Source organism: Stegodyphus dumicola, chromosome 4, assembly GCF_044657685.1.
Source record: "Stegodyphus dumicola isolate Sdum_Otavi_A_Nest chromosome 4, ASM4465768v1".
NCBI classification, from domain to species: domain Eukaryota; kingdom Metazoa; phylum Arthropoda; class Arachnida; order Araneae; family Eresidae; genus Stegodyphus; species Stegodyphus dumicola.
Window position 1 is genome coordinate 215536088 of NC_140771.1, and position 23561 is coordinate 215559648.

At 31.6% G+C, this 23561-nt stretch overlaps 1 protein-coding gene across 2 annotated transcripts in view; it reads left to right on the plus strand.

Moving 5' to 3' along the window:
- LOC118191012 (kynureninase-like) overlaps positions 1 to 23561 on the plus strand; it is a 121580-nt gene that overhangs the window by 56619 nt on the left and 41400 nt on the right. Inside the window, exons 1-3 of one of the 2 annotated variants that reach the window (XM_085815966.1) lie at positions 2742 to 3013; positions 17697 to 17879; positions 20033 to 20156. In XM_085815966.1, coding sequence (XP_085672092.1) covers positions 17699 to 17879; positions 20033 to 20156 — 305 coding nt within the window. In that variant the 5' untranslated portion in view covers positions 2742 to 3013; positions 17697 to 17698. Of the gene's footprint in view, positions 1 to 2741; positions 3014 to 17696; positions 17880 to 20032; positions 20157 to 23561 lie in introns of those variants that run through there. The other variant, XM_085815965.1, reaches the window with a different exon arrangement.

A 23561-nucleotide genomic window follows, 5' to 3' on the forward strand; every position in this document is an offset into this window, starting at 1 on the left:
AAGAGCATAATTAAATAACTTTTAAAGCAAAAACGTGCACAGTTTACCAATATATAGGAATAAAAAAGCAGGGTTTACCGAGCTGGTAAAAGAGTGGGCATATATATATATATGTAACATGTAACACAATACGATGGCTGCTTTAAAAAACGTTTGGCAACCTCGAAATTAATTATTATAAATTTGGTGCTCTCCCCCTAAATTCATCTGCTCTTCCAAATTCGAGAATTTTCTGTGGCCTTTTCCGCCTGGCAAGACGCTCTTCATCTACATTGCTGCTTACTTGCCTAAGATGACGTCGTACTTTAAAACCTGTGTGCATGGAAATTATTGTGTATTCAACTATGTTTGAAAAATATCTTATCCGCAGAAAAATGATCTGATGTGAATTATCCTGCAATAAAATTATTGCATAAAACGGCCATATCTGGGAGTTTTTGGTTTATGCATTCATCCTTCCAGCTACTCAGAAAAGTGTCTTCGGATGCCAAAAATTAAAGTAGCGGATTCCTTCATCTACGCATTAAAACATGATATATATATATATATACGTTTGGTACGGCCGATTGCATTAAAAATAGAAGGTTCACAATTAGATGTTATGACAAAATTTCGGTTACAGCCGAAAACATCGCGGCAAAAACATCTGCGGACGGAAACGTCGCGGAAGAAACAACGCAAGGCGAAAACGTCGTGCTACAAAACATCGTGTTAGAAAACATCGCAGTTCTAAAACATCGTGGTACACGTCAAACGTCGTCGAAACAACGTCGTCGAAAACAACGTCGTCGAAAATAAATCAGCTCAAAAACTTCGCAGTTTAAAAACATCGTCGTCGAAAATATCATGGTAAAAAATAAAGTAACTACAAATTATCGCATGACGATAACATCGCAGACATGCTTTTTTTCAGGCTTTAATAACTGTAAATGGACATTCCCATAATGATTTGTGAGCGCAAGATGGAAAGAAAGATAATTTTTACTTTCATATTTTTTATTAACTAATAAATTTTTGCTGAAAAAATAAGAAGAAAACTTAAGCATAGAAAGTTAATGCAACTTATAGCACTTAATAGAATTTTAAACCGACATAGTTAACTAACAAAGGCCATTAATATATCATTTTTTATAAAGTTTTTACTGGTAATTTTTCATGAAAAGTATAATCTATAAGTTGCATTTAATTTTCTATGCTTAAGTTTCCTTCTTACGTTTTCAGCAAAAATTTATTAGTTAATAAAAAATGTGAAAATAAAAATCATCCTTCTTTACATGTTGGGCTCACAAATAATTATGGGAATATCCATTTACAATTATTGAAACCTAAAAAAAGCATGTCTGCGATGTTATCGTCATGCGATGATTTGTAGATACTTTATTTTTTACCACGATATTTTCGACGACGATGTTTTTAAACTGCGAAGTTTTTCAACCGCTTTATTTTCGACGACGATGTTTTATACCACGATGTTTTAGAACTGCGATGCTTTCTCCCACGATATTTTAGAACTGCGGTGTTTTCTCCCACGATGTTTTGTAGCACGACGTTTTCGCCTTGCGTTGTTTTCTCCACGACGTTTTCGCCTTGCGTTGTTTTCTCCGCGACGTTTTCGTCCGCGATGTTATCGCGGACGAAAACGTCGATACCAAAATTTCAATGTTCTACGGTTAATCGTTTTTAAATTATGCAAGATACAGGCATACGGACAGATGTCATGAAAAACATCCCTTTTGCATCCATTTTATAAAACGTTTTGAGGAAAAAATATCCTTTGTTCTGTCCGTACGTAAAGACGTCGCGAAACAAATCGTCCAAATTAATTCGGGAAAGATCAAAATGGGTATTTCTCTTGAAATATGATACCCGAATTTTTTTATGACTATAATACTTCCTTTATTTCATAGAAGGAATTAAAAATATGTATATAAAATAAAGTATATAAAAAACTTTTGATATTGCATATTTTTGACCAAATACAATAGAAAAGCAAAAAGAATAACTTTTCAGTTATCATAATATTCTTGTTCATATAGGACTAAAAATAAAATCGGAAGATGGGTTGCGATGTATGTGAGCTACACAGAATTTAACAGGCTTTCAAAACACAATAGAAATGAATAGTACGGAAATATACTGCATAACAATAATTACATTCATTTCACCTAAGTATATCTTTGGTAATTTCCAATCAAAATTTTCCGTTATTTGTAATCCCAGCATTAAAACAGTGTAATTCATAAATGGTTTTATTTATTTTATTATAAAAATAAATTATAAAATTTAGCTAGGCACGATATGAATTTTGTTATTTCGTGATACAAAACGAAAGTTAAAGAAGTTAACATGTAACAGAAATAAGAGTTCGGCTTTATATTATAATTTAAAAATACAAAAATTAATAAAAATGGGAATAAAGAAGACAGATAAGAGCACGGTAGTGTCATTAAGAATGTCAAAATTGTTTTTTCAAAAAATTTGTTAAGTCGCATATCGCCTGATATCTAAATCACGCTTTCGACGTGAGAAGTTAAGGTACTAAATTTTTAAGTAAAATTTATGTTAGAATTATAATATATGTCTACTATCTGGAAGCATTCATCAGTTTTAAACAAGGATCCAAATTCTCGCTTCAGCGATCAAGGTGCGAATATACTACCCATAAGACTTTCCCATTTTTATTCAAGACCATATCTTAGTTTCTCAATTTATTAAGCATTCCAAAACGTATTTTAGTTTGCAAGGTTAGCACTGCCAGGCTTTTCTACTGAAAACAGCACAGGGCTTTGTGGTGGTGCTGCTGTAAGATTAGAGAAGCGCACGTAGAAGATATTCTGAGAATTCGAAATGAAACACAACTGAAGTAATAGTGAAGGCCACTGATCGGCATATTACGCCATCTCATTGGCCACCGTTTAATAAAGAAGGGGATTTAAAAGCAGAATGGAGATGAAGAGATTGTCAGAGATAAAAAAAAGAGAGAACTTTTGCTGCTGCTTCTGAACTATCACAGGTAAGGTTTAATGAAAACTTGTTCATATATTATATAATATTATAATGGTGAAGTTAAAAATTGCCTGAGAAATTACCGATTTACTCAGTTACTTAATTTACTTATTCGTTTTTATCAGTTTATTAACCCCTTAAATATAAAACCTTTTTTAGACCAAAGGGACAATTTGCCCAGAAGGACTATTAATTTCGTTTTGGCATTTTGCCTTGATTCACGATAAGCGTTGTTTCCTTTTTCAAACTGTTCACACGAAATGTTATCCGCCTATATTATATTTAAAGAAATTAAATAATGAAAAATATGCATGAATGTATGTATGTTTCTCGCATTGTTATAAAACAACGGTACCCTGAGCCATCAAAATTTGAACAGCGTAATCAAGCTCTAACTTGAATTTGAAATTTGTTTTATTATCGATTTCATATTTTGTAACACTTCAACAAATTGTTGATTAACAAACTAAACGATTTCAAAGCGAGCAATGGCAACACTGTACGTAAAAAAAAAAAAAAAAAAAAAAAAAAAAAAAAAAAAAAAAAAAAACGTTTTTATCTTCAATGCGCGAGACTTTGTAGTGGAAATTCTAAAGATATGCTCATTTTAAAATTATTTTGCGATATTGCTGTTGAACTGAATTTTATGGTTTGAGTACGTAGAACGTGATATTTAATAAATAAAGGTAACACACATTTAAAAAACGCTCCTTTGGACGTAATTTAAAATCTGAAACCTTTCAGGATTTTATTTATTATTTAGACTTAAGTTAATCTACTTCAAGAAATTTATGTTTTTAGTTGAAGATCATAAATTCAAACCTAGAGTAATACTTTTACACGAATTTTACCCTTCCCATTACACTGAATAAAATAAGGAATACATTTTTAACAGATTAATTTCGGAAAGGTTATGCCAAATCAACAATTTTTAATGAAAAATACAAACCTTTCGTCAGTATCAGCTATGAAGAAAAATCTTTTACTCGAATGAAATTTTAATTCTTACTAGCATAAAGTAAAAGAAACACGTCATTGAATTCTATTACGCCAATTCTAAGGAAAACGCGCACTGAATTCTATTACCTGATTATTTACTTGAAATTGGGAAACAGCATATTTTTCGGTCCGAAGACGCGGCAGAAAGCAGTACTACAAAGACTTTTTTCCCTCTTTGTTGTTTCCAAACTTTTATGATCAGACGATCAGAGATACAAACTAACAGCAATCAGGAAGTATTTTGAAGTCCATCGTAAAAGTTAGAAATGGATAATTCTTGAGATCACCTTCTCGATTACCTCCAAAAAGCACATTAAATCAGAAGAAAATAGGATAATGTCTCACATGTTTATTTATGTATTACAGAATAGCGTTTGTTTTTCTCTTCTCTTTTTTGTAACGCTTTTGCATCAAACTAATTTATCTGAAATTTTACAGAAGGATACTAAATTAGAAACTGAAAACTAAAGAAAAGACATTCTGATACAGTTTTTTAAACAACTACAAATATACTTCAGTTAATGTTACGGACATACATCATCATGTAAATAGGATGTACGAAATCTAGGCATATGTCATCGTGTTTATATGATGACATATCAATTACGAGACATAACATTAATTTTGATACATATTTACACAGTTTGATCTATATTAATGTATGAATCAGTTTCAATTTTAACTATAAAAAAATCTGAAAGTTTTCAAATTTTATATTACACCCAAAGGGGCGTTTTTGTAACGTTTTGTGTGATACCTTTATTTATTAAATATCATGTTCTTCGCACTTAAATCATAAAACTCAATTCAACAGTAATATCACAAAATATTTGAAAGAGCGTATCTTTAGAATTTCCGATACACAGTCTCGTGCGCTGGAGATAATTTTTTTCCCCCGTACGTTGTTGCCATGTTGTACGTTGTTGCTTTGAAATCGTTGAGTTTCTTAACCAAAAACTCATAAATGCTGTACAAAATATGAAATAGATAATAAAACAAATTCCAAATTCGGGCTTCCCAAATGCCCAAATTCGGGTGGAGACGTACGTTATTCAAAATTCGATGGCTCTAAGTACTGTTGTTTTATCACAATGCGGGAAACATACATACATTTATGCACATTCTTCATTATTTAATTTCTTTAAATATAACACAGGGCTCTAATATTTGGTGACAACAATTTTAAAAGTGATTCGCCATTTATAGTAAATCAACGCAAAATACCAAAATGAAATTAATAGCCCTTCTGGGCAAATTGCCCCTTTGGACTAATAATGTTAGGAAGTAGCAATATATATTTAAATTTGTTTTTATTTTATTAATATATAAGCTTTCAGACAATTCGCTTTTCCTTACAACGTGTAATTCATTTTTATTCTATAACATCTACTGTTTCCAATAAATATTGGCTGATTTCCTTCGTATAATTATATAGTATTGCGTTTGTTTTTTAAACTTTAAATATTAAAAATATTTTAAGTTGTATCTGCTAGATATATTATTTAATAAATAAAACAGAAATAAGAACTAAGAAGTATCTTTATTATTGCTTTCAATCACTTAGACTGTCAAGAAACGAACGTTGAAAGATAAATTATAGGTAACTTATATCATGCCGAATGACAAAGAGCTTGAAGAGAAACAAGGTTTAGAAAACCAGGTTTGCAAAGATGTTAATTCTTAAGTCGTCGGAACAAAAATTCTGAAGTCTTGAAATTGCGTGCTTTCTAGATAGTTTAAATGGAATAGTAGTAATGAAACGCAACGACAATGTGGAAAAACTCCAAGTTCAATTTTCTTCTGATAAGAATATAAAAATAATAATAATAATCTTATAAGGTATTTCTCCCACCTTCTTGGCGTGCTTTCGTGGTGTAGTGGTTTTGCACGCTGGGCCAGTATTCAAGAGGTCCGTGGTTCGATTCCCGGCGAAGGCGTTTGCTCGTTATTCATCTCGCCTGCTTCCAAATGCCTAATGTCTCTACAATCTAATAACAGTATATGACAGTTTTGATGTCACAACAAACTCAGAATGATAAGTTTGTTTGGAAGTGAGGAACAGCACGATAAAGAACATTTTCCATGCTCATATTATCAGGTTCTGTGTTCCTCCTTACTTGCTTAGGGAACATTAACTGTCCTGACTCGGAACAGGGAGCTTACTAAAGCTATGTTCAATAAATTTGGGAAGTAGACAATACACACAGGAAGGGTATACGAAACCCTTTATTTTTCTCTCTTTACAATGATTTCCGGACTTCGGAATACAGAGACCAACCACTTGTGGTCTGAACGTAAGAATATAAAAATATTAACTAAACTCTAACTAAACTAACTTTGGATTAATTAAACAAGTGCCTAACTCCAAGATTGGCCGTATATTAACAAAAAGCCGTATGTAGTACAGAGAACTGCTAACACTACGTTTAAAATTATCAAGAGGATTAAACCTCTGGCCTTGAAGGCAACCAGCAACCGAGTAAAAACTACTATGGCAAGCGGCCTGCTTCTAGTAACTCCTTCCTCTCTCTTGCTTGGCAAAAAGCCACAACTTAAGTACTTGGCGTTAGCAAGACAAATTTACACAAATAAGTTAAAGCTTTTAATTCTGGCCGGAAGTAGAAAATAAGAAGTGATAGTAAAGATTTAAAACAAAATAAACGTTAGTAAAACTTAGAATCCTTACAATATATCTGAAAAATATTTCATAAAATTGCTGATTCAAACTATTTTTTAAATGTATATGTTTTCTTATATATTCGCAAATACAGCTTTGTACCAGAGGAATTCATGCACAGAGCTCAAACTTGATTACAAAACTGAAAAATGTCTTCATCCTGTGAAAATAGTTAGCCCCGAAAAGTAATAATTGTTTAAAAAATTGATGGAAATAAAATAATTATTTTTAGTCTAAAAGGAATTTGATAATCTAAGTATCCAATAACATTAATCTAACATTCTAATATCTAACATCACATGCATATTTACACATTAAATTCAATCTGAGAAAATTACAGCTATTTTTCGGGGAAAAAAAGATCTTACAGGAATCATTTCTATGTGGAAAATCGTTAAACATATTTTCATTAGTTTCAGTTATGCTGCAAACGTTCGTAATTATGCATTGCTGAATTATAAATTAAATGTATTTGAGGTAATACTAGTTAGGAATATTATTAAACTAAACTAAATATTTTAAAAATTATTAAAAGTTGCGTTTTACTTTCAAATCGTTCATTCTGTTAGAGTGTTAAAGATAAATTAATGAATTAAGATCATAGCGAAGGGCAATATTCTTGAACGTTGTTGTCTACTAAAATGCGCGGCAATGTTACATTTGCGATATGTTTGCCGAAGGCAATAATAATGATGATAAAAAAATCATAGTAAAAGTTTTTGCAAAGGAAAAAGAAAATTTCTTGATACGAAATTCCATGGGAAACTTTCGCTGAGAAAAGAAGCAAAAGATTATTTTTAGAGCAAATGATAATAAATTTTTCAGTTGATACATTATGACTACTATACTGAAACCTCGATCTATTATTCTTATGAAGATGGAAACATATTTGGACGGGAAGCCATTATATATTCTAAATAAATGACTATTATAAATAAATAACTTCTATTATTTTATCTCAAATGCATTACGTTAAAATCAATTTTTTAATTTAAAAAACTTCATACATTATTCTTTGTTTCTTAGTTCAGCTTTCGCTTATTTTTCAAACCAAAACATATTGAGACTTGGAATATTTTCTTACTTCCCGCATCTCTTGCTTTATATACAGAAAATCACTTTAACTTCTTTTTAAAGCCCTGTAAATCCCGGCAAACCACAGCACTATCTCTTGCTCATTTTTAACTTCTTCTTTCATATATTTTGTAGACTCAGATTGGCAACTAATTCTGAATCCATGAAAATTAGAATAAACTTAACTACGTATTGCAACGAAATAACATTCGGAAATCAGGCTAATAAATGGCGACGTTGAGCTGAAGGTCATTTGCAAAGTATTGCTCTCTTATTTTATGGAAACGGAAGAACTTCTTTTTAAATCTTTTCGCCTCCAATCGACTCATACAGGAAATGCTGTCCAAACACATAATTTCCACATGGTTTAACGCGGTAAAATGATAGTTTGTAGAATGATGGATGCGGGTATGAAAAGCATTACTTTCGTAGGATTCGTCCGTTAGGATTAAAAATAACGGACAGTGCTTGCGAGAGAATAATAATTGTGGGAAACATAAAGATTCTACTGTATTAGAGTCCTGCTGTATTGGGACACTGCGCAAAAACAAAGGGGGGACAGTTCTGTATCTTCCGTTCTACTTGGCCGATTGACGAAATTCAATTGCGTTTTTCATGTCTCGAAAGTGCGACTTAGGATATGTATTAGATTTATATATAGCATTGTTCTAGTATAGGTATTTTGACACAAAATAGGACTTTTTCTGAAATAACATACCATTTTTTCCCCATATTTCAATTCTACGAATCAAATTAAGCCAAACTACCAAGTTTTGTAAAAATCGCACGGATAGTTTTTAAAAAATGAGCTCTCAAAATTTTAAGTCCACAATGTTAATTGAGTTTGGTATATATTTATTAATCTCTGGTTTTTTTATTAAACTTATTTCAATCTTCCTTTCACATTTAGAAATTCAGCTTAATTCCAAATAAAATTCCCCATTTTTTATGATTTATTTTTTTAATTTGTATTTTTAAATAATTTTTATAAATTTTTCAAAAAAATTTTAATTATAATCTATAAGATTTTTACCATTGTCCTAAAGTAGACATATTTCTATGCATACCTGCAAAAAATTACAGTTTTTTATTCAAAATTTCCGGAGATATACGTGAATTTATATATTGGCGCATTTTGAAATTTTGCATATTTGTTAAAAGCCATAAAACATCAAATGTGGTTTAGACACTTTGCTACAATTATTTGAAAGAAGGAACGATGCGACTTTTTTTTTTCCTCTCATGCACAATGTAAAAAGGCAGGAACGAGGTATCTTTTTTTCCGCTTCGTCATAATGGAAGATAAAGGAAAATTGGTTGCCATATATTAAGAAGTTCGCCAAGTGAATTATTCGTGGCGCAAATGGATAAAATTGTGCCAAGATATATTTTTGAATTTCTCCGTAAGTTTCGAGACCAAAATTTACAAAATTTGATATCTAGGCATTATTTGAGTTGTAGAATCGAAATATGGAAAAAAAAAATGGTTTGCTATTTCAGAAAAAGTTTAATTTTGTGTCAAAATACTTATGTTAGAACAATGCTATATATAAATCTAATATATATTCTAAGTTTCACTTTCGAGACATGAAAAATGCAATTTGAATTTTGTCAATCGGCCCAGTAGAACGGGAGCTATAAAACTGTCTTTTTTTTTTTTTTTTTTTTTTTTCTCGCAGTGTGCGTCATAATTATTAGTCCAAAAAGGGCGATTTGCCCAGAAGGACTATTAATTTCGTTTGGCATTTTGCGTTGATTCACTATAAATGTCGGTTCACTTTTCAAATTGTTGCCACCAAATATTAGAGCCCTGTATTATATTTAAAGAAATTATATAATGAAGAATCTGCATAAATGTATGTATGTTTCTCGCACTGTGATAAAACATCGATAGCTATAGAGCAATCCAGTTTTGAATAACGTAAGTCTTCCTCTGAATATGGGCATCTGTAAACCCAAATTTGGAATTTGTTTTATTATTTAGTTCATATTTTGTAAAACTTTAACAAATTTTTGATTAACAAACTCAATGATTTCAAAGCGAGAAATGACAACACTATACGGGGGGAAAAATTTATCTCCAGCGCGCGAGACTATGTATCGGAAATTCTAAAGATATACTTATTCGATATTGCTATTGAATTGAATTTCATCATTTAAGTGCGAAGAACATGATATTTAATAAATAAAGGTAGCACATAAAACGTTAAAAATAAGCCGCTTTGGATGTAAGGTTAAATCTGAAAACTTTCAGATTTTCTTCGCTTTTGCTTTGTATCCACTTCTTTATGTCTCGTAAATAGTTCTAAAAATAGCTTTAGTTTTATTTAATTTTAATTATATAACAAGAGGTCATTTAGTACTAATAAAGGTTTCAGTAATCGTTCTGTTGTGTGGTTATTTCTTTTATTCAACCAGAGCTTTAGTTCGTCAATGACAAAAACTCACCTGATACAATGAATGGTTATTAGAATAAATCATACGTATATATAGAGAGAGAAATGAGCTAGAGCTCATAAATACATAATGTGCATTATTTAAATTCACACTAAAAATGGTGCATCTACGACCAGGTAATCTCTGTAATTTTGGGAGAGGTTATGTACATATAATTTTCTTTCAATCGCTATTGCTTCTTCCATATTTGCTATCCAATTCACCTAATTCACCTAATTTTCCTAATTGTGTGTTAGGTTTTCAGTTCGAAAATTGCACTTCGGTTGATTGCGTCTGGTTGATCATTCGGTTGTGCAAGTTTTAAAGACCTTGATATTTATTTCATCAACATGTTAAATTTTCAGGTAAAGTGAAAAATTAGCTTTATATCCAAAACAGGCCAAACGCTTACATATTTTTGTGATGTGATGCTTGAAAGACATCACATAGATGGTCTGAAATGCTGCAAACTGAGAAAAAGGTGTAGAAAATGTAAGATAAAGAAAACTTTGCCCTTTTGTCTCATTTCTCAATGTTTTAAATCTGGTGTCTATAAGTTGAAGTACAGTAAGAATATCATAACTGAAAACCATTATCAATCTGTTTGAAGCTTCATTTTTTTATGCACTGTATAGAAATCGTTATTACTTTTGCTACGATTCTGAGTCAGTTCAAAATCAAACTGCTATTTTTTATGCAGAATGTTGTCATTAGACACTAGAATTTTACAAAATTCCTTATGCTTAATAGCAGATCTGCGTAATATGCTGATATCTTGCAAAACAGATAAGCGTACGACGAAGCATAAAGATATTAGGATAGGTAAATAAATTCGAAGGTTGAGATTTAGATAAATTTTCGAGGATTTATTGCTACTTATTTTAATGAGAGGCTTAAGTGTATCAAGCATTTCATAGTTTTACTTAACACATGCCTGGTAACAGAAATTAGTAGCTCTGCTGTTTAATGTCTTGCAATAAAAAGACGTGAAATGGTGAGTAATTTCCAGAAATCTTCGCACCACAGTCTGAACGCACAACTCGATAAAAGTGCTTACCATTTTCTTGTAGGAGTTTTCAGTAGTATATATACCTTTTGCAGATCGATTAGGCTAGGGCAGTGCTACATTTATAAGTAGTGTAAATAATTTAGCTGTTAATAATTTTTTAAACGTTACTCTTCTAAACAGATCTTGGGGCTTTTAATTTTTCATGAAATACATTTAAAGAGATAAAATATAATGTGATAAAAAATCTCGATGCGTCTGTCAGTATTATTTAGCGGAAGAAGAAAACAATTCAGTATAATTTTAAATGATTCATAGTTACACAGAAATTTATCAGATTTCTAAACCATGCGAACAATAATTCTAGAATATCTTTAATATAGCATTAATGGCATGCATACACAAATTGCTTAATGTCACATCATAGATTATTACGAATTTTCTCTCTATATAAATAATTTTAGTGAAATTCTGCGTGAAATTGTAGTATCTTTCACATAATGTAACATGAAATGCTTGAAAGAGACTATGCTCTGCCGGAAAAATAAGATGACAGGGACAAGTCTATTTAGCATTGAGATAAATGGCTTTCTCGCTAAATGGAGAGATATCGCGAAGCTGGCAATAGTTTTGGCAACTGATTTTTGACGCCAAATTTGGCTATAAATCGCCAAAAGTCGCCAAACTTGTCAGAATTTTGGTCTGCTTTCTAATTGTAATTTATCCTTATATGCAATAATCAGATCCGGCTATTATACACAACTTTAATCGTATATACCTTCAAATAATTTCGAGAAATTGAAGCTACTAGAGGTTTCTCTGCGGCCCGGAGGGGAAACTATATAAGCCCGGAGAGAGCATCTGTTCTCAGTTTTTAGTTCAGAACTGAGTTCGGATTGTTGAGATCTCCGTGAGAGTTTCGCCATTTAGATGCGCTTCGCATAGCGTTGTGCTTAACGTTCTTAGTTAGTTTGAAGTGTTACTGTTGATTGTACTCTATGATATTCAGAACAGCAGTAAGAATCTTCTTTTGGAAAGTCCCAGAACTATAGTTCGATTCCCGGCGAAGGCGTTGCTAATTTTTGAATCTCTCTTCCAAAAACCCTTATGTCTCTACAGTCGCGCCCGAACTAAAAGGGTGTTGGATGATGATTCTCTTCACCCAAGATTTGGCGATTGGATCCCCTAAAACCCCAGTCGCTCCTTAAAAAGGGGGAGTATATAAGGTATTTCTCTCACCTTCTTGGCGTGCCTTCGTGGTGTGATGGTCTGCACGCTCAGAGGGTAATTGAGAGGTCCGCGGTTCGATTCCCGGCGAAGGCGTTGCTAATTTTCATCTTGCCTGCTTCCAAAATATACCTAATGTCTCTACAGTGGCGCCCGAAATAAAAGGGTGTTGGATGATGATTCTTTTCACCCCAGTCGCCCTCTAAAACGGGGAGTATATAAGGTATCTGTCCCGCCTTCCTAGCCAGCCTGCCTTCGTGGTGTAGTTGTTCTGCACGCTTTTCCGGTATTCCAGAGGTCCGTGGTTCGATTCCCGTCGAAGGCGATTGCTCATTTTTCATCTCGCCTGCTTCCAAAAAATTCCTAATGTCTCTACAATTTCAGATATAAGGTACCACAAAAAGACTAAGTTAATTCCTCAGAATTATGAATACGTTAAAGAGGTTTTTACACAATACTGCAAGATAAAAATACAAATGTATAACAGAAGATATATTTTATTAATAAAAAAAAGTCCTGTAGTAATAGGAATTTGTATCGTAGAAAATGTTTCAACTTTGTTTAATATTTTTACTGTTCTGAAACATGTTTAACAATTAGAAGTATGAGAAGTCTGCTATGAGGTCAAAGCTGATCACGACATGAAAGCACATGTACTTAAAATATTTTCCTTATTCAGTTTTCAGTAACTATTTCAGTATTACTTTCTATTACATCTATTTCAGACTAATTTCATGTAACTTATTAATATCACAAATAGTTTAATACATGGTTTCAGATATTAACAAACTATGAGACTAAGAAATAGTGGCATGCCAAATAAAATTGAATGAAATAAAAACAACGGTAACTGACGTAGGCTTTATTTTAGTTTAATTATTTAGTAGGCACGTTCAACAAATGAGCAACTTTCTTCAGCCGCAGTTAATTAACAGACAAAGGCCCCAAATACAGATATCAACTCACTAGTAGTTAAAAATAACTCCCTTTATAATGAATAGAAAAAAGCATCGAAAAGCAAGTGAAAGTTTTAAAAAAAATCAAGCAAGCGGTGCATGAAGAAATAGAAAATGGAATCAAATCAATGATCATTCATGGATAAATGAACTAGTATAAAGATTGCTTGTTGTAGAGATGTTTTTGTGGATACGCAAGAATCAATAAAATCTAATTAACCTTTTCTTACAGAGGGGACATTTAATCTGACAAAATCGGCCAAAGAGTTATTCTTTGGTAGATTACATTCCTTCAAAGTTTTCATATCAGTTAAAATCCAGACTAGTCAATGACATGATTCTAACCTGTTCTCGCATCCATTTACTAGCAGATCAATATTTTTTTTAATCTAATTCCATTTTTCATCCCTAGATGGCATCGCTTGATTAGCCTCTCTTCGTTAGTTTTCTTTTCTTTTCACCTTCTCCATCATTGTTAGTTAGTAAGCTCTCCTGTTCTCTTTCGTTGGAAGACTTATAATGTATTTCTCCCGCCTTCTTAGCGTGCCTTCGTAGTGTAGTGGTTCTTCACGCTAGGCTGGTATTCCAGAGGTCCATGGTTCGATTCCCGGCGAAAGCGTTGCATATTTTTCATCTCTCCTGCTTCCGAAATAAACTTAATGACTACAGACTTAGGTGCAATACGTCACTTGATTCAGACTCCTGGGTGAAATCCGCATCCTGTATAGAACATCGTAGCGCTCGCATAACTTTTGGTAACATAACATACATAAAGTGTTCATGACTGAGAATAAATTTCTCAGGACACGCGTGAATAAGTCTTCGTATCCAAAAGTCACTCCGGTAACAAACTCTTTCGTTGAACTGACTCCCTATTCAGGGTACTTGTCTTTAGTTTCAGATGAAGATGGCGATAGTGTTGAAGAGCAGAAAACGCTTTTGCTGAAATAAAATCTACGACAATTAATACTGTTTTTAGGTTAAAATTCAACGCCGAAAATATATTAATTTAGAAGTTAAAGAACAATAGCCTTAAAATTTCACGTTAAAGAACATGAGCCATATGTTAGGGAAAAAGAAACACAGAAGTCCTCTGTTGCCCAGCATTGTTGATCGGCAAATCACACTTTCCATTTTTCTGCAGCCAAAATTATTCAAAAAGCATCTTCCATTGGTGAATTATATTTTCTAGAGGCGTTTCACATTCAAAAAAATTTTTCTGTTGTAGTTAACGATCCCAATTCCAATCCACCTTTACCTTCAGCCTTTAAGGAAATTATGTTTTACTTTTCTTGTTCTATCAATAGATGGCACCAGTAGCTTAACTCTTGTCCTGTCATTCTTATCTTATCTTGTCCTATCTTTTTATTCTGTCTTATCATTTGCACTTTGGCAGCTGAGTTCGGTAAAACCATCGAAACTAGTCCTGTGAAACTTTGCAAATATAACGCTGATTTTTGTTTGACTTCTGAATTAACACCGTTTTTCTTGCACTCAGCTTATTAGATTGTTGATTAAATAACTATGCATTTCAGAGTATAAAATTAAGGAAGAAAGAGTTAAGAATACCTTTCTTAATGCACTTAAAAACGCTACAGTTTTAGTCTGGAAAATAGACGAAACGAAAATATGACTTTGCTTTTACTCTCAGTTTTAAAGTTACGAATTTCATTTTAGTTTGCAAAAGAAAGTATATTTTCTAGTGCTTCCTTTATCCTCTCAAGGATACATTCATTGCTTTGAATTGTAATTTATATAAAATGACTTCAAATATAAGATGCCATGAGTTTTTAAGGTGTTTTCGAGATTTCCATGTAATACAAGGTCGTATACAGACTCCGAAAACATTGCTTGTAAGCTTTATTTCATTAAATATTCATATTAGTTTTGTACTTCTGTTTGCAAAGTTCTCTAAACTTAGGTAAAAAGTATTTTGGGTCAGCACGAATGAGATAATTCTGTAAAATTAAATTTAACATTTTTCAATTAAAAAAAAAGTATTCGTTATGTTATGTTTTCATGTTAATTCGAAGCAAAAATACCGATATCATGGCGTTCAGAATTACCAAATATGTTGGAAAGTGAATCTATTGACCCAAATTATACTTCATTTTTTGTTATCAACTTGAACTGTATAATTTCAGAACGAATTATAGAAGTACATTCGATACAATAATTGATCATTTTGATAATTCAGCCTTGGATAAAATTCAACCTTGGATAATTCAGCCTTGGATAAAATTCAACCTTGGATAATTCAGCCTTGGATAAAATAACATTTGTTAATAAATTTCCACGTGGCTTCTTGAAAATATTTCAAGTATAACTCTGCCAATATCGCAAAATAAATATTTATATCTCAACATAAAAGGCAAACGATGAGAATAAAATATCTTAATATATTTTTAAGTGTCAGGATGTGCATACGAAACAATTATGTTCTCAAAACAACATTTAAAAGTTATAAAAATTGCATTACATTAAAATCTGTACTGCACTGATTAACTTCATAGAGTCATTTGGTCACGACAATGCAGGAAAGGTGAAAAATGTGCAACGCTCTCCCCGGGATTCGAACACCGGAACTCTCGATTACGGTACGGAGTTACAGCAGGGAAGCACGCGGAAAGGAGGGAGAAAATAAATTATATACTTCCACTTTTTAAAGGATGAATGGGGATGAAGGAACCCAGTTGCCAAATCTTGGTGGTGGAGAATTATCGTCCATCACCTTTTAGTTCGGGTGCTAATTATAGAGTCATTAGAATTTTTCGATTTCAGTTAACTGCAGAATTCCGCAGTGCCCTAGAGAGGATTCGAACTCCGGATCTCCCGATTAAGCTTCGGGTGTGCTTAAGAAAAAAAACATACTGCGCAGAAAAAAAAAAAAAAAAATTTATATCTGCCGTTCTACTGGACCGAATGACGAAATTCAGCTTGTATTTATATATAGCATTTTTCTAATATAAAATATAAATTATTTATATATAGCATTTTATAATTATATATATATCATTATATAAAATATAAATTATTTATATATAGCATTTTTCTAATATAGGTATTTTGATACAAAATCCGCCTTTTTTCTGAAATAACATGCCAATTTTTTTTCCATATTTCGATTCTACGACTGAAATTATGACAAACTGCCAAGTTTTGCAAAAATCGCACAAGTAGTTTTTAAAAAAATTAGCTCTCAAAATTTTAGCTCCTCAATGTTAATTAAATTTGGGCTCTCTTTTTTATTAAACGTATTTGATTCTTCCTTTCACAATTTGAAATTTAGGTTCATTCCAAATAAAATTCGCCCATTTTTTAAGATTTATTTTTAAATAATTTTTACAAATTTTTCGAAAAAAATTTTGAATTATAATCTATAAAATGTTTACATCATCTTAAAGTAGATGTATTTCTAAGCATACCTGCAAAAGATAAAAGTCTTTTATTCAAAATGTCCGAAGATATACGTGAATTTATATATTGGCGCGTTTTGAAATTTGGCATATTTGTTGAAAACGATAATAACATCAAATATGGTTTAGGCACTTCGTTAAAATTATTTCAAAGTAGGAACGATGTGACTTTTTTTCCTCTCGTTTACAACGAAAAAAGGAAAGAAAAATATGTTGCCATATTTAAGAAGTTCGCCAAGTGAATTAATTATTCTTGGCGCAAACTTCAAAAAAATCCGCCAAGATAAATTTTTGAATTCCTCCGTAAATGTCGCACCACATTTTACAAAACTTAATATTTAGACATAATTCAAGTCTTAGAATCGAAATATGGAAAAAAAATGACATGGCATTTTAGGAAAAATCCAATTTTCTGTCAAAATACCTGTATTAGATCAATGGTATATATTACTCTAATACATATCCTAAGTCGGGTTTTCGAGACATGAAACACGCAAGTTGAATTTCGTCAATCGTCCCAGTAGAACGGGAGCGTAGTGTACCTTTATTTTTCCTGAAATTTAGCGCTAACGATTAGCATTAGGCTAGACAACACATAAAAAAATCGAAGCTATTTTTTTGCTACTTCAGTTTAGCATAATATAATTTTAAAAAATCACTTAAAACGTTTGGGAGCAAAATACGAACTACCATTTCAAGCATTCTAAATAAAAATTAACTTTAAGGGAATGAATATGCATCACTAAATTTGTTTCCGACTATCCATTTGCTGCTTTCCAGGTTAATTCATAAACAATTTTAAATTTCGCAATAAATTTTAAGATGATTTTAAGCTATTTCTTTAACAATTTAAATTTGATGCTATACAGTTCCTCATGTATACTTTTTTCATTTAACAGGTATGCCGCACCTATCGGAGGACTCATTCAGGAGCGCGCTCCAACACGATTTCGTCATTAGGTCCAAAACATGGTCTATTGACATTGATTCCCTGGATTATGCGAAACGATTGGACAAAGATGATCCTCTCAGAGATTTCCGGAAACGTTTTCATTATCCTAAAAAGAAAAATTTCTCGGAAGGTAAGTTGAAATTCATTAATCACTAAAAATATCCCGTTGTTGTCTTGTGTGTGTTTTTATTTTTTTATTTATTTAATATTTCAGTGAAATACAGACTTGTATACAGGAGTAATTTTTCTGGCCGGGAGAGGAAAAAAGAATAACATTTTATATTGAGTTTCTGCATTCCTAATTTATATTTATCGTTCTGTCTTTCAGTTCTAATTTATATTTACGTTTCAACATTCTAATAAGTTTGAAAATATTTATTACATATCACTTCCTCATAATAAATTGCATTAAAACTTTGAATAATGTATGATTAAAAATATTCCTGAAGAAAAATTATTAAAAAACTACTCAAATAATAAAAGTAGCGTCACTAAATCTATCTATAATTACCTATTCCTTAGAATCTCACTATTCAGTTGCGACATCGAATAGAAAGGAAAATTAATCAGATTTAATAAAAGTAATCTTTATTTAAAATAATCAGATTTAATAAAAGTAATCTTTATTTAAAATATGTGATTTAACTTTTTAGGACTTCAGCAATATTTATTTAAATTATTGAAACTAATACACTGATATTATGTAATTTGATTTCTTAATATACTTCTCTATGTTTGAAATAAAAATTTTCTTCGAAAGTACATTTCTCACTTGTTATAGTCTCTACAGTGAAATGTGTCATGGGCTTCTAAAGTTAAACTTCTAAGTTCTAAAATTTTGAATTTGACTGTTACTTTAAGTTGCATCGCCACAAGCGGTGACTGATCATGTGAGCACGAGAAGTGCGTTTATGTTCTAATATTTGTTAAATAAAAAGATTTAGTTAAAACCTTGTCAACTCTCTGTAGCTCATTTCAGACGCAGCGATAATTCGTTTAACGTCTATTAAGAGTTTGATACTAATTTATGCTTCCCAAAAAATTCAAACTCTATAGGCTTATTAAAAATAGTAAAATTCGTTTTTAGGTGGTCTGAATATTGTGTTCCAAAATATATTCGAAACAATAGGTGCGTGATATTAGAAACATTGTAACCCGAAAGGGACGTTAGCCCAAAAGGGCTATTAGTCTCAAAAAGGCATTCTGCGTCGAATCACTATAAAGGGTTGCATAATTTTTCAAATTGTTGCCAGCAAATACTATCCCTTGTATTGTATTTAAAGAAATTAAATAATGAACAATCTGTATAAGTGTATGTATGTTTCTAATATTGCTTTGGTATTAATAAGCCACAAGTTCCATTATTTTAACAATTTTATTTTTGCATGAAATTCTGGGTCTTAATCTACTTTTCAGCATTACTCCCATCTACATAACACATTTATCATACCGTACGACAGCTTTTGAATTCAGTTTTCATAGAAATCTCCCACCTGATTTGATAACTATTTTTGTGCACATCCTGAGGATAATTTTCGTTAATCTAAACGTTCCGGCACAATTTCGTGAAGAGGATTTCAACAAAATGGATGTAACAATTTCATAAACAGTACTTTGCGATGATAAAAAATAAAAATAAGTGCAAATTATGTACCGATAACGTAACGGAATACTCACTATAGTTAGAGCACTCGCTGAAGCGAACGATTGAGTGTATATTTATAATTTTATAGATTGAACATAAAGAAAAGAAATTTAAAGGCCTAGTAAAAGTCGTTAAAAACATTTGCAGTATCCTATCAAAATTCCTGAAACACTATGTAATAAGAGTGATAAAGCAAATTTTAAAATAATTAATAAAAACCTATCCAAACTACAGAAAAATTGAAAAACGTGCACAAAAAAATTTTATTGTTAATCTTCTCTGTTCAAAGCTTCAAACAGAACTTGTCAAGGGAAAAGTGCTTAAAAGATGCACTTATCGTATATTATTTAATCTTCATTTTGTTTTATATTTCAAACATTATTAAGTTATGATATACGCTGCTTAAAAATAACTTTAAAAATATAAATATGGTTTATTGAAACGAAATTCTTTTCGTTATGATTTTTATTTAAAAGCCATTCTCTATGGAATATTTGGATTCTAAATTAACACTATTGATATTATTATGCTGATAATTTTCATAAACTTAAACTTCTTTTACGAGAAATTTAGCTTATTAATTTTAATGAAAATTAAAAGTATTAGTAAAATTTCTTTAATTTTAATTGCATTTTCAGTTGATCAGAAAAATTTGGCTGATGACGAAGAAGAATGTATCTACTTCTGCGGCCATTCCTTAGGACTTCAGCTAAAATCCGTGGAAGATGCTCTTCACGAAGTTCTGAAAAATTGGGCAGAAAGGTATGTTTAGTCTGTTAATTATATACTCTAAGAGAAATAAATTCTTTAAAAAAAGTTAGGAATCAGTAGCGTTAGTCTTTAATCAATAATAATTTTAGGACTAAAAGAAAATTCACTCTACTAAGTTAAAATTTGGTAGTTTTCAGCTTTTAACTAAACGTTTTTTATCTTTCATTAGTCAGCAACTTATCGGCCAATGTGAATTGCCTTAATTGTTCCGCAAGTTATCGTCTCCACCAGAAAATACGATTTCTAAAAATTAATGAAAGTTTATTAATTCCCCATCTCGTGATATAAACACTAAGTAATATGCCAAACAAAACTGATCACGGATGTTAAAAACTGGCGTTCCATAGCAAAATGATTTGCAATTAAAGATCGGCTATATTTTAATTTCGCTTATGCGTATTTTATTATCAGGTAAAATGTGATAATATTATTATTTATTATCAGATTTTACAACAAATGATTTACCTTGGATCTGAAAAATAAATGAACCTCTTTAGAGAGTTCATTGGGTTTAAAGGACGTGGCCATTTGTCCTCCTCTATTATGAGTCGTTGCTTCTTTATTTAGAGTTTGATAAATTTTATCAGATATTATAAATTGATTTAATTATTCAAAATCCCTTATTTCTCTTAATTTTAAATGTTAGCTCCAACTATTGTTGTTAAAAGTGAAACAAACTGAATATGAGTTGCCTTTTACTTTCCTGAATTGCTCCAAACATGAAAACGGCGCTGGTTCAAATTCTCTCAATAATTTTTTTAATGATTTTTTTTAACTTCTGAGTAAGTAATTAATTTTCCCCCTATGTATAAGTGATAATATTAGAAGATTTGCAATCTCACAAATATCGCAAAACTCCCGCTTTATAATTTTCCAGCATTTCTTCACAAATCCTCTCTCCAATGAACTCGCTAATGAGAAAGGGAAAAATCTCAACCTTCTGGTTTAATAGGTATTTTAATTGTTCACGTACGAACGCTTTTTATAAAGCGTGTCTAATGTTGCGCTATTATTTTCGTTTTTAGAAACGTCGAATTTTATTTCCGCGAACATTGTAACATATTTATTGAATAAGTATCATATAACCCTCGTAACATAATACCAAGCAGATTCATCTCTGGATTATTCAGACTCTGTGAGATTTAAAATTTATAAAGAGCATTTCCGATTACTGCTAACCTTTAAAAGGAATAATGTACTGCAATGGATACCTTCACATTGGTTGATATATGCGGAAATGAGATGGCTGATCTTCTTGCAAAGAAAGGCACAGGTATTCTGCAATCCACACAAAAGGAGATCCCATACTGTTCCGTAAATAGAATAATCAAAAATACATTGAATAAGATCTACCAAATAAAATTTTCTGAACTTATTAGTTTTAAAACTTGGAAAGAGACTCTTGAAGAGATTCCTGATTTTCCAAGACGGCATGCTATTGCTGCTTTCAGACTAGAAACAGGTCATAACTGCCTAGCTGGTTACCTGCACAGATTCTGATTACTGTCCCCCTCAAACTGCATCTTATGTAGCAGTAACCATGTGATGGACGCTAAGCATCTCGGAGTATACCCAGCTGTCTCAGGAAATATTTACGATAGATACTGGAAAGCTGGAGAACAGTTGCAAGCCTTACACACTAGCTGATTTTTGTTATCGATATGTTTGTTTACAGTTCACTTTTTGATGTTTCTGCTTTCTTTTTGTAAGCTTTTGGTTAGCTGTTTCTCTTTGTTTGACTACGCAGATCGCTTTCACTCTGGGGAACGATGTATATCAAGTACTACTACTATGTATATCAACTACTACTCTGGCGAATGATGCATATCAAATATTACTACTACTACAATCTATATCAAGTGCTACTACTAGAAATAAATAATAATATTAATGAAAGAAAACCATAATGACAAGTTCCTACTTTCGTTGTTCCTACTACCACATCGTTCCACAAACGTTTAAAAGCAAGAAGAGTAGGAAAGCACATGTGAACAAGCTACTAGATGAGGCTTCTGGCGGTGAATTATAAAACAATCTCTATAATCGATGAAACAGATTCTACATACGAAGGTACCAACCACCACCAGCACGACCAAAAGGCCTAATATCAGTATTTTATTTACCTGTTCCTTTTATTTTCAATCTGGATATGTTAGTACTTTCTAAATTCGAGGTGGGATCAATTTCACAAATTGAAAAAAGATAAAACTTTAATCTAGTTTGTTTAAAAAAAAAAAAACTGTGACTCGTATTTAACAATGCTTTTATCCTCTCCAATGTCATGAGAGCCCTTTTCTATGATTTAAGTGCTTTAGTGGTGGTTATGACCTCTCTTATGAAGGAACTATGAATTAATCGAAATAACTTCATTACAGTTTTGCATTTTTTACTGAATCTTAGAAATTAATTGTTGTAATTTAGATTCATTGTAGTATTAACTCTTAGCAGCGGCAGTTGATATCGTGTATAAAATAATTACATATTCATTATTCATAATTTTAGTAGCATTTACGGATTTAATGCTACATATCTGCAACACACACATACATGCATCCATATGTACACGCACGTGCACATAAACTATAAAGTGAAATACACACTAGTAAAACAGATTAGAATTATTTTCAAACTGCTTTTCCTTGCTTACCAATTTTTTTCCTCGAAAAAGCAAGCGAATGTCTGATTATTTCATGCTTTTTTTTTTTTTTTTAAACTGAACCAGTAAACTTCATAAATATTACTATACACATCATTAACGCATAACAGCTCATTGCTTCCATCTGCGTTTCATCTCGCCTTCGGTTCCCAAGCTTAATTACAAAATCTCTTTTTAAGAACTAAATCACCTAAGCCCATTGGAGAAGTAATAAAGAAAACATTAGGTCATTGTACTTCATCTGTGATGCGGTAAATGTTACACTTGCGCGAGGAAACAGAACTTGACACTGAATTTGGAACAACATAACCTTCCCGTAAAACACGATGTTTTCACGCTCGTGAATGTTTGAAAACAATGAATTTTCCAGTCGGATAGGCATGAAGTTGCCAATCATTCAGTTTTTGCTTGTTTCTGGCTTATAACGACGTCATTAATGGTTAGTGATTAGGCTTAACAATGTTACAAAGTTTTCTTCTGTATTGAATACCTTCTTATCTTCTGAGTCAAATATTAAATTTAAAAAAAAGAAGTTATTAATTTCTTCGTTTAGCCAGAAATAATAACTTTTTGAATGCATGTTCAGTGTTAAATATTAATATGTTCTAATTATCAAAGGAATGCGAAGGTTATTCTTTGTATGCATGAATTTGCAAGAGTATAAAACATTTTTACTCAGGTAAACTTATTATTATAAGCTTTTATTTAGTTTACTCATGGCATTTCACTGCGGTTAGAAT